Source organism: Peromyscus californicus, unplaced genomic scaffold, assembly GCF_007827085.1.
Source record: "Peromyscus californicus insignis strain IS unplaced genomic scaffold, ASM782708v3 Scaffold_6__1_contigs__length_162567912, whole genome shotgun sequence".
Classification (NCBI taxonomy): Eukaryota; Metazoa; Chordata; class Mammalia; order Rodentia; family Cricetidae; genus Peromyscus; species Peromyscus californicus.
In genome coordinates, this window is record NW_026294584.1 from 144,982,614 (window position 1) to 144,995,238 (window position 12,625).

General features: G+C 36.5%; 2 protein-coding genes across 2 annotated transcripts; both read right to left on the bottom strand.

Moving 5' to 3' along the window:
- Window positions 1-5,234: 5,234 nt before the first annotated feature.
- Window positions 5,235-6,164, bottom strand: LOC128099791 (taste receptor type 2 member 105-like). Its single transcript, XM_052721606.1, has one exon. The coding sequence runs from the start codon at window positions 6,162-6,164 to the stop codon at window positions 5,235-5,237; it is 930 nt and encodes a 309-aa protein (XP_052577566.1).
- Window positions 6,165-9,104: 2,940 nt separating this feature from the next.
- On the bottom strand, window positions 9,105-10,034 carry LOC128098522 (taste receptor type 2 member 114-like). Its single transcript, XM_052719748.1, has one exon. It carries the CDS (start codon window positions 10,032-10,034, stop codon window positions 9,105-9,107), a length of 930 nt encoding a protein of 309 aa, XP_052575708.1.
- Between the last annotated feature and the right edge of the window lie 2,591 nt (window positions 10,035-12,625).

Genomic DNA, 12,625 nt, shown 5'->3' on the forward strand with positions numbered 1-12,625 from the left:
TTTTCCCACCCAGAGAGTCCTGCCTCTAGGACCTAGGTTCTGAGGCACAACCTGTGCCCCCCCACTCCCACCCTTAACTGCCCCAGTTGCAGATCAGCAAAGAAGACTCCTGAGGGCAGGGTCCCCCCAGCACCCCCTATTGGACCCTGCAATCTACAAGACCCATTCCCTACCTCAAACCAATCCATCCCTCTGTGATCTCAGCAGCTCCCTGAGACACAGAATCTTCCAGTTCTGATTCAACCAAGATATGAGTGACTCTTCTACCATCGAAAGAGTCCTACCTCTAGGACTAGGCCCTGAGGCACAACCTGTGCCCTGCAACCCCCACCCATCACTGCCCCAGTTGCAGGCCAGCAGGGAAGACTCCTGTGTACAGGCTTCCCCACCAACACCATCCATCGGACATTGTAATCTACAAGACCCACTCCCTACCCCAAATCCACCCACCCCCCTGTGACCTCAGCTGCTTTCTGAGACACAGAATCCACCAGCTCTGATTGGACCCAGAGTGGTCCTCTGAGAAACAGACACAGCAAGCACAGATTGGACCAAGAGCAGCTCCCTCAGACACAGACACCTCTTGCACCAATTGGAGGAAGAGATGGGTAGGTGCCAGTGCAAAATACATACAACAACATAAAGAGTAGCATGACACCACCAGAACCTAATGGTTCTACAACAGCAAGACTTGAACATCACAATGTAGAAGAAGGAGAAGAAAACAACCTTAAAAATAATTTTATGAAGATGATAGAGGACTTTAAAGAGGAAATGAAAAACTCCTTAAAGAAATTGAGGAAAAGACAAACAAAAATTGGAAGAAATCAGTAAACTCCTTAAAGAAAGTCAAGAAAACCTAGTAAAAGCAATTAAACAAGTGAGGGAAACAGTTCAAAACCTGAAAATTAAATAGAAACAATGAAGAAGACATAAACAGAGGGAATGCTGGAAATAGGAAATCTGAGTAAATGAACAGGAAACACAGATGCAAGCATAATCACAGAATACAAGAGATGTAAGACAGAATCTTTGGTGTGGAGGAAATAGATTTGTCAGTCAAAGAAAATACCAAAGTCAAAAAAGTCATAGCACAAAATGTCCAGGAAATCTGGGACACCATAAAAAGGCCAAACCTAAGAATAATAGGGATAGGAGAATGAAAAAAATACCAACTCAAAGGTATAGAAAATATATTTAACAAAATCATGGAAGAAAACTTTCCCAACGTAAAGAAGGAAATACCTACGAAGATACAAGAAGCTTATAGAACACCAAATAGAAGTCCCCTTGCCACATAATAATCAAACCACTAAACATATAGAATAAAGGAAGAATATTAAGAGCAGCAAAGGAAAAAGGGGTGGTGTGTATGTAGAGGTCAAAGGACAACTTGTAGAAATTGGTTCTTTCCTTCTACCATGTGGGCCCTTGGGATTGAACTCATGTTGCTAAGCTATCCTTCCTGCTCCAAATATATTTCAAAGTAAGTGAAGCAGCACCCATGTGAGAAATTTTTGTAATTATTTTATTTTCTTTTCCTTCTAGCATAAATATTATCCTATTGCTATTCCAGAAAGACTTTTTAAAAACTAATTTTCTATCATATTCTTGCATATTAACAATCATATACATTTAAAAAAATGTCTGTTTTCTAGAAGGCTCTGGGTTAACTTTTTATAATTATAGTTACCATACAGGTTTTAATAATAACTTAGAACAGAAGTAAAATTTTTATGCAGAGTTTACTTGAAATGTGAAATAATCTTGAGCAGACATTAAGGCATAAAATTCTTGTACAAGTTGTTACAAAACAATATTAGTTTCACTGGAAAAAGCTAATATTAAAAAACTCAGAAAGTGAAAAATATTGAATTTCATTGTAAAATAATTTGCTTTAAAGCAGTGATAGAATGTTGTTACTATGATTAAGGCAAGTTTATAAGTAACTCAGAATGTCCATAACAACTTAGAAAGAATCAGTGTTTCCAAAGGATTGTAAATTTATTCAGTGCCCTAGAGTTACACTCTTAAATGGTTAAAATAAGAAATTTTGTTATATGTATTTCATAATAGAAACTTTTATGACTATTTAAAAGATCCTAAAAACCATGTAAAATTTAGCACAGGAAAGTTTAGAAATAAGTAACAATTTCAAATTTAATTTTAAAGAAGGTCAAGACTTGAAGCACTCACAGCCTCTTTTATAGGCAAAATTGGGAGAATAAACTGTGAGCATAATCTTGAAGACCTACCACCCATAAAGCTCTAATGAAATCAGGTTCAAAGTGTAATCACAAAATAAATGAGAGCCAAGGTAGCAGAATCAAAGGCCAATACAGAAAGTAAGATGGGTGGTCAGACCTGAGAAACGATCTGACATCAGAGCTTGGAGTTACTCGTAAAAGCACTGGAAATGCTTTTTTGCACTCATTAAGAACCAAACATGTTTTCCCATATATCTTAGCTTTGCTTTAGTTATATTTTTCTGTGTGTAAAAATTATTGCATAGAAATTTCAGGAATTTACAAAATATTAAAATGGAAAACTCAGATCACCTGCACTAGTACAGAGATGAAGGACTTATTTATCCAGTTTTTCCATGAATGAAATTAGAATAATTTCTAAGTATCAATTATCTGTTTCTTATATCCAGCACTGATCATCTATGTATCTATTCCTACCTATCATGTATTTTATTTATTTATTTATTTATTTATTTATTTATTTATTATTTATTTATTTATTTATTTATTTTTGAGAGAGAATTTCTCTTTGTAGCTTTGGAGTCATCCTGGAACTCACTCTGTATACCAGGCTGGCCTTGAACTCATAGAGATCCACCTGCCTCTGTCTCCCAAGTGCTGGGATTAAAGGCATGTGCCACCACTGCCTGGCTCACACGTTTGTCTTAAGATTTACACAGAAACAGTAAACATGGAGAGTTGAGTACTGTAAGAGTTTGTAATCAACTTTTTAAAACGTTCTGTTTCTAATCTTAGTCTAATAGAAGCTGTCTTATTTTATAATAAAAATGAGGCTATTCATATAAATGGAAAACCCACCAATGAAACTCTTCTAATGCTATTAAAATAGAAGTTGGAGAATTCATGGAGGAAAATATGAATAAATATGAATTCAAAAAATTACAAATATCACAAATTATTTTCTAGACAGAAAATTAAGAGAAAAATGTGACAACATACAGATATCATAGTGTTAATGTAAATAGGTACCACAAAGAAATCTTAAGACCCAAAAGCTAAGAAGAAAATAGATAATCCCTAAAATGCATGTGCTGTTGACTAACAAACTTGTCAAGAATGTCAACATCATAAGGAATAGGTAATCACAGAAAAAAGTGTTTCTGTAACTAAAACAGGATTAAAAATAACTTCTAGTCTTTTGCTTTTAGATTTGAATAAGATAAATGTTATTCACTCTTATAATATTGATTTCTCTTTGATAGAAGAATTATGAATTCTGTGATGAATTTCCCAAATTCCTTATTATTATAATTGTCTTTAAATAATCTAAAGTCTTCCCTGTGTGCCTGGGTTGCACAACATTGTGATCATTCAGTGGTCTCCGCTCTTTCCAGGCACAACTTTTTTCCATCTTGAAACCACCTTGCTCTTTCTACCTCGCCTCAGCTTATTCAGCTTTAGTTTAACCCACCTTCTCCTCAGTGACACCTCTTCTCCCTAATACCGTCCTAGGCCATTTGCTCAGCATCTTCCAGAAGTTTTTGTTACAAAATATAAATACAGATTTTTGTCATTACATACTACTCGTTTTCTACTAGAATGTATTCATTATATGATGGCTTCTTCAGCAATACCCATTCAACAGCTGTCAGAGTTAGTCTTCAAAAATAGTTACTAAAGCTTGAGTATTCATTACTAAGAAATCAACCTTTCAAATACACCTGTAGATTTCTGTACATGAATATGCATGTGTATATTTATTTCAAACCCTTAACAGTACGTTGCTTACTCTACACAGGTCCTGGACTTGGTCCACTCTTCTGCGTTGGTTAGATACTGTACCTTTGGATGTGTTCTCCAGGAGAATCTCTCCTCAGCGCTAATTGATCATGACTGACAATTTCAAATACCTAGGATTGAACAGTATGAAGATTCCTTTCCTCATTGCTCTCATTTCTTCTTCCACAGATGGTCTCTGCTTCTCTACCTGTTTGTCACAGAGCCACATCCACTCTTATAAACATTTTTGCTTCATCAAATATTGATTAGTAACAAGCACTTTGGGGTTTAATGGATGAAATAACAGTAACCGTAGGTAGTAAAATTGAACACAAAGGAAACATCCTTTTCTGTTCTTCAGTTCCATGTAGAAAATGTCAAGAGTGACCACAATTATCTGCCTTGGTTTCTTTGTCTGTGAGTCCTTCTGGGGAAAGGGTATCAGTGCTCTAAGGAAGTCACAATAAAATCTTTTTCAGACCATTCTAACTGTGTAAGTTTACATGGAGTAGTCTGCAGGTTGATGTTTTTTTCTCTGCCAAGTGTATGGGAATAAATGGCAGAATAGGAGGCCGATTAAACATTTAAATTTTTACATGGCATTAAAATTCCACCCTAGAGTGAGATTCCAAGATATATAGTCAGAACAGTTGCAAAAGATTAATAAAATTTAATACAATATTTAAAAATCAATATGAAGGGTCCAGCAAGATAGCTCAGTGGATAAAACTGCTGTGCAAACCATGCGACCTGAGTTCAATCCACGGAACCCTTATTAAAAAGCTAGATGCAGTGGCATGCACCTGTAATCCCAGAAATACTACTGTGAGAAGAGAACTGTAGATGGGTGAACTGGCTGAGAGCTCTTAGCTCAGCTAGCTGGAAGCATCAAAGTGGCAGCAACAAAAGAGAGATCCTACCCAAGGTGGAAGGAGATAACCAACTCCTTGGCTTGCCATGTTAAAAATAGCACCAACACATCTATCCCATCTTATACCTTCTATACCAAACACACACACACACACACACACACACACACACACGAGAGAGAGAGAGAGAGAGAGAGAGAGAGAGAGAGAGAGAGAGAGAGAGAGAGAGAGATACACATCCACATAGGATAATAAATCAAAATGAAAAAGAAGCTAAAACATCACCCCAAACACAACGTAAGAACATTGTACAAATGAAAAAGATCTTTTTATGATTTCCTCCCTATTACTCCAGACTATCCATTTCTGTTCTAGACTGTCACATGGTTCTCAGATCTTTTCCTTTCTCACAGCACGTTAATCTCTTCAGTACCCTCACAGAAGCTTGCTTCAGCTGATTGCTTGTTAGAATTAGAATAAATGAGTGACAGCAGGGATATGTGGATGACATTGTCAAACCAAAAATAAGTAGCAAGTTGTTTTTTGGGATAAATACGCAGATGATTTCTATTAAAATACCTATAAAATGAAAGATGTAAAGGATAATAAAAGAAATCAAAACTTTCATGGCTTTCACATGAGCTTCTGTGTTGAGGTCTCTGAATTCTGAGACATGAGATTGCATCCGTCTTCTGTGTCTCCAAAGTGAAATAATTAACAGGAAACATGCAGTTAGGGTCATCACAAAGAGAGAAATGATTCCAATATTGACTAAAACATAGTTAATAATTGATTTTCTTGTCTCTTGGTTGATCTCCCAGGTTCTGTTTCTATACTTCATTTTATTATTCTTCATTGCCTTCACAGTGATTGAGAAGGAGATTAGCCATGAGATTAGCAAGTACCCCATTAGAAAGTAAAAAAATTTATCAGCTCTTTTCCTCAACCAGAGAAATACATAGTGGGAAAAATTTGCTATTTTCAAGAAATAGAAGATGCTGAGGCTGGCAGCAAACCAGACACTCAGGTGATTCACAGTTAGCCATATGTAAGTGATGCTTTCAATTAGACCTCTAGACCTACGCATACTTGGAAAGAATACCTTTAAATATGCATCTAAAGTTATTATCCATATAATAAAAATCCTAGAAGTCGCCAAGCCAGTGAGAAGGAAGCCAGTCTTAGAGAACTTCTTCTTCTTGGCCCAGTCCGTGCAGTTCGCAAGTGCAATGAGTGAGTTCCCTAAAGCTCCCAGCACAATCTGAGTAGTTGCAAGGGAAAGGAGGGCACCTTCTGCTGCACTCAGCATCTCTGCAGCTCCACACAGTTGCTTCTGTTGCATCTGTTATAGATTATCTATTGCTGAATGTCCTCTATATGGACTGCCTGATAAAGATCCCCCCCCCGCTTTTTTTTCTTAAATAAAGGCATCAAAATGCACTAAGAATATGTTGTGGTGAAATCTGTGTGCAGACTAAATGTCTTATTGTAATTTACTTATAGGCAAATGACAGTTTCCATTTCATGTATTTTGCTTTTTCCTCTGAGAATATTTTGCATGTAATAAGACTAGTAATTCTAGTAGTTGAGTAGGAGTGACAGATATATACATATATATTCAGAAATTAAACAATAGAAACAACACTGAATTTCATGCTTTAAATATAAAGACACCATCATGAGTTGTGCAAGACAGTGTATGCTTATAGCACCAGCTCTTTGAGAGGTGAGTTGTGCCACCATTTTAGCCTGTGAGGTTTGAGGCCAGCTAGCTAGCCCACAGCTTTCTTTTGAAGAAAAAAATCCTGTAACTCTAAATCCAAAAGGACAAAGAAGGAAAACCCCCAAAAAGGAGAAAAATAATCATAATTTCATTGTTTATAGATGTAATCTGAAGGTACAAATAAAAACTAAATGGACATAGAAATATAGCCACTTTACCCTGATATATTGACTTAATGTTTAATTAAAATATAAGCTCCTTTGTAGGTATGGTAAGTTTCAGAGTAACAAAAAAGTTGAATTTGTGCATAATAGTTGTATTTAGTGATAGGTTTCATAAAGATATTCTCTCTCAAGCACATCACAATTTTAACATTTTAAAACTCACACTATGGTTCTCTTCTTTTTCTTTTCCATTTCCTGGACAATTTTCTATTTTCATGTCATGTGTGCATATTTATATATTTATATATGCATTCTATATTTGTAAAATCTAAGTTGTTTAGTTTGGCAACATTTAGTATTTGAACTTGTCATATTTTATAGATATTAATCCTATGTTGGATATATGGGTAGATAATAAAGATTTCCCTCCATTCTGAAGGCTAGCTATTTTCACAGAGAGAAAATGCTCAACATCTATCTTTCTGAGTCTGATATAGTTTGTTCCAATTGCATCCATTTTTCTGCATATGATATACTTCATTAATCTTTATGGCAGAATCCGTTTCCATTTCCTTTATCTATTCTGCTCTTCATGGACAACAAGGCAGGTTCTTTATCTTGAAAAATGTGATAGTGTTGCAATAAACATGATGTCCAAGTGTCTTTGTGGTATGCTGACTTAAAATCCCTTGGATGTGTAGTCAGTATTGCTATAGATAGGTAATATAGTAGTTCCTTTTTATGCTTTTAAAGATCATTCATACGGATTCCTGTAATGGCCAGACTGAGTTACATTTCCATCAGCAATGCAGAAGAATCCCTTTCCTCAATACCACTGTCAGTATTTGTTGTATTTTCTTTTCTTGATGATTGCCATTCTGACTTGGGTAGGATAGAATTTCAATGTGGTTGTAACTTGTAATTCCTGTATAGCCAAGGTTGTTGAACAATTTTTGAAATATTTATTGGTATTTGTGTGTGTGTGTGTGTGTGTGTGTGTGTGTGAGAGAGAGAGAGAGAGAGAGAGAGAGAGAGAGAGAGAGAGAGAGAGAGAGAGAGAGGGGGGGAAGAGAGAGAGAGAGAGCTGTTTGTTCATTTCATTAGCCCATTTATTTATTAGGTTGGTTGGTTTTGTGGTATTTAGTATTTTGAGCTCATCATATATTATGGATATTAATCCTGTGTTGGATATATGGCTAGACAATAAAGATTTATTCTGTAGGCTGTCTCTTCACTCAACTAGCTATTTCTTTTGCTGATTTACATAGTTGTTGGCTTAACTTTATATTGTTATAAGCTATACATACATATATGTATATACATATACATATATATCTTTTCCTTCCAGGTCAGTAAAAGTTTCAACCTCAATGTCCGATGACCTAAGATTGTTCTGTTTTCCTCAATAAGGTCTTATTATAAAGTTCTAGTGAGTAAGCAAGAACAATGGCAATAGGCTATTTTGTTTTTGATTTCTAGAGGCCTCCCTTCCTGTCCAACAACTTGAAGTACAGTATCTGGCATTGAAATTTTGTCTGATGGTGTCACTGGCACTGAAGAATCATTTCATGAGTGCTCTGATCTATTTTTCCATTACTGTTTTTCTAATTATTTATCAGACCTAAATTCACTCTTATGATCATGTTATTATATGAAATACCTAATGTAGTAAGAACTTTGTGGTTTAATGGGTAAAAATAAAGGTAACTTGCCAGATGGTTGTGGTGCACGGCTTTAATCATGGCTCTCAGGAGGCAGAGACAGGTGGATCTTTGAGTTTAAGGCCAACTTGGTCTATAGAGCAAGCTCTAGGACAGCCAGGGCTACACAGAGAACACCTGTCCAAACAAACAAACAAACAAACAAACAAACAAACCAAACCACCACCACAACCACCACCACCACCACCAACAAGCCCCAACCAACCAACAAACAAACTAAATAAAGGTAACTTTGTAAGAAGTGAAAATGTCCAAAAAGTCCCATGTTCCACATTTCAGGATTGATTATAACTATATGTTTTGCTTTCCTTTGTTTTGGGTCTTCTGGGGAAAGGCTATCAATGGTCCAGGAAAGCCAAGAGAATCACAATTAGGCACACTATGGAGTCTTTCTTTACGTGGGATAGTCTGTGGTTGATGCTTTTCCTTGGGCAAATGAATGGGAAGAAGTTAAGGAGTCAGAAAACGGACTGAAAAAATGAACATGCACATAGGATTGAAATCCCACCAGGGGGTCCAGAAGAGTCCAACAATGTTTGATAACAGCTGAAATCAATAAAAGGACATAGTACAAATGAAAGGGTCTTCAGGGATTCTTTTTCACTTCACTATTCCAGATCGTTCATTTCTCTCCCAGACTGTCATGTGACTCTGAGATCTTTTCCTTTCTCAGAGCACTTCAATTGTTGCAGTGTTCTTACAGCACCATGCTTCAGCCGGCTGTTTGCTAGAATTAGGATAAGTGAGTGGCAGCAGGGATATATGAATGTAGTTGTCAAACCAAACATGAATAACAAGTTGCTTTCTGGAATGAACAGACATAATACAGTGATGGTAATACCTGTGAGATGCAATATAAAAAGGATGATAAAAGATATTACAACTTTTATTGCTTTCACATGAACTTCTGTGTTGAGGTCTCTGACTCCTGATTCACTCAGTTGCATCTTCTTGCTGTGTCTCCAAAGGGAGATGATTAACAGAAAACATACAATTAACATTATCATAAAGAATAAAAATACTCCCGCATTGGTGAAAACAAACTGAACGATTAACTCACTTTTCTTCAGGCGGATCAGCCAGGATGTGTTTATGAACTGCATTTTTTTTTCTTTAACCATCTTTGCAACTACTGGGAAAGAAAATAACCATGACACAAACAAGCACCCTATCAGGAAGAGAAAAACTGTGTTAATTCTTCTTTTTAACCAGAGAAATATGTAGTGGGAAAAATTTACTATCTTCACGAAATAGAAGATGCTGAGGCTGGTGGCAAACCAGAAGCTCAATTGACTGAAAGTTACCCATAGATAACTGATGTGTTCAATGATGTTGGCAGAAGACAGCAGCTTTGGAGAGAATATCTTAATGTATGCCTCTGAGATTAACATCCACACGAGGCAAATTCTGGAAATCGCCAAGCCAATGAGAATGCAACCAATCTGAGAGATCCTCTTGTTCCTGGTACAGTCTGTGCAGTTCACAAATGCAATGAATCCGTTCCCTAGAACTCCCAGCACAGCTTCACAGGTTGCAATGGAAAGGAGGACACCTTCCGCTGCACTCAACATCTCTGCCGATCTTTAAGATGGCTTCTGCTGCAGCTGTTTTATGTTATCCGGTGTAGAATGTCTCACCTACTGACTGCTCAATACAGGAGTGACTTTATCTTCTTCCCTTAAAGACTGCAACATATCCCCAAAATTCTTTGTGGTGGAATCTGAAATGTCTTCACGGAGTTCCCTCCAGTTGCTCCCATAAGTCTTAGCTTGTCTACAGGATGCAGCAGACTGCAATTTGTTAATAGGTAAATGAAAGTTTCTGCTTCTTGTATTTTACTTGCCCCTGTGAGACTATTTTGCATTTGGAGAAGTGTCAGGTTGTGAGGTCCATGATCTGACAGCAGGAATGGAGGAGGGTTATAGGCACATACTTAAGTCCATACTCTGCTACTCGGGGATGAGGCATTGTCTTCAGGGGTTTGAGGCCAGCCTAGGTTTCTATTGTAAATTGTTTTGTTATCACTTCTATAAGCCTAGCACAAGAACTTTTTTTTGGTCTTAGTTTCTAGAATTAACACTGAAAGTGCCAGGAGCAAACAATTCCACAAAGGATCTCAAAATTAATATTTCAAAACCTATATTAAAATAAATTTATATTCTATTCTGTACCAAATTCCAGAGTCAATTCTAAAATTTTTATCATGAAAACACATTGGATTGTTTCAAAGGGCTTTCCTGCATCTAATTAGTTGATCATAAGGTGTTTATAAGTCTATTTATGACTGTGTTTATTGACTTAACGTGTATTAAATCATCCTTTTATCTTTGGAATGAAGGTGACTTTATCATGGTGGATGATATTTTTTATGTATTCTTCTTGAATTTGGTTTTAAAGTATTTTGTTGAGAATTCTTGTATCCATGTTCTTTAGGGAGTTCTTTCTATTTCATATTTATCTGGTTTATATATTAATGCAATGTGGGCTTCATAAAAAGAGTTGGCTGCATTTCCCCTTCTTATTTCATGGAGTGGTTTGAGGAACATTGGTTTCTCTTCTTTTTAAAAAGCTAGTAAAATTCTGCAGTGAATTTATCTAGATTTTGAATTTGTTTTGTTCAAAGATTGTCTATTGTCTGTATCTCATTGCTAAAGATGGACATATTTAAATTTTCATCTCTTCATGTTCTAACTTTGGTAGATCATACACATTAAAAGTTTTATCTGTATCTTTTGGGTTTTACAATTTTGTGAAGTTTGGAGTATATCTTTATGATCCCCTGGGTTTCATTGGTGTCTGTTATAAAATCCCCCTTCCTACTTCTAATTTAATTAGTTAGAGTCTTCTTTATCTCTTTATTTGGTTTATTTGAGTAAAGGTCTGTCCCTCTTATTAATATTTTCAAAGAACCCACTCAGCTTCATTGTTTCTTCATATTTTTTCTATTTCTTTATATTAGTTTTTTTAATCTAATCTTGATTATTTTCTTTGTTTACTGTTTTTATTTTTTTATTTTTTATTTATTTATTTATTTTTTGTTTTTTTGAGACAGGGTTTCTCTGTGTAGCTTTGCGCCTCTCCTGGAACTCACTTGGTAGCCCAGGCTGGCCTCGAACTCACAGAGATCCACCTGGCTCTGCCTCCCGAGTGCTGGGATTAAAGGCGTGAGCCACCACCGCCCGGCTGTTTACTGTTTTTAGATGTTGCTTGGTCTTGTTTTTTTCAGGCCTGGCACTACATTGTGAGGTTGTTTATTTGGATTCTCTCTGATTTTTTTTTTTTAATGTAGACACAGTCATAAATGTTCCTCTTAGGTTTTCCTTCATTGTAATCCACAGATTTTTTTTAATGTTGTGTTTTCATTTTCATTCAGTTCTAGAATTTTTTTAATTTCATTTTTTATATCTTCTGGAATACATTAGTAATTTAGTAGTGATTTGTTTAATCTCCACAACTGTGTGTATACTTTTGTGCTTTCAATTGTATTGATATCTAGTTTCATTCTGTTGTGGTCAGATAAAATACGAGGAGTCTGTTGTGGGGGTATCTTTGTGGATTTCTGTGGGCCTCTCTAGCACTTTGCTTCTTCCTATTCTCATATGGTCTTCATTTACCATGGTCTCCTATTCCTTGTTCTCCCTCTCTGTTGTTGATCCAGCTGGGATCTCCCGCTCCCCCAAGCTCTCTTTCCCTTGACCCTCGCCCTTCATTACCCCCACTCATGTCCAGGCTGTTCATGTAGATCTCTTCCATTTCTCCGTCATTGGGCGATCCCCATGTCTTTCTTGGGGTCCTGTTTTTCAGGTAGCCTCCCAGGTGATGTGAGTAGCAGTCCAGTCATCCTTGTTTCATGTCTAGTATCCTCCTATGAGTGAGTACATAGCATGTTTGTCTTTCCGAGTCTGGGTTACCTCACTCAGGATGATTTTTTTCTAGATCTATCCATTTGCCTGCAAACTTCATGATGTCATTGTTTTTCTCTGCTGAGTAGTATTCCATTGTGTATATGTACCACATTTTGTTTATCCATTCTTCAGTTGAAGGGCATCTAGGTTGTTTCCATGTTCTGGCTATTACAAACAATGCTGACTGCTGGCAATGGTCGAGAGACAGCCCAAACTGACCTACTCTGGTGATGGGATGGCCAAACACCCTAATTGTC

Excerpts from the sequence above, each read along its gene's own strand:
- LOC128099791 (XM_052721606.1), bottom strand. The coding sequence starts at position 6,164 with ATGCTGAGTGCAGCAGAAGGTGCCCTCCTTTCCCTTGCAACTACTCAG.
- LOC128098522 (XM_052719748.1), bottom strand. The coding sequence starts at position 10,034 with ATGTTGAGTGCAGCGGAAGGTGTCCTCCTTTCCATTGCAACCTGTGAA.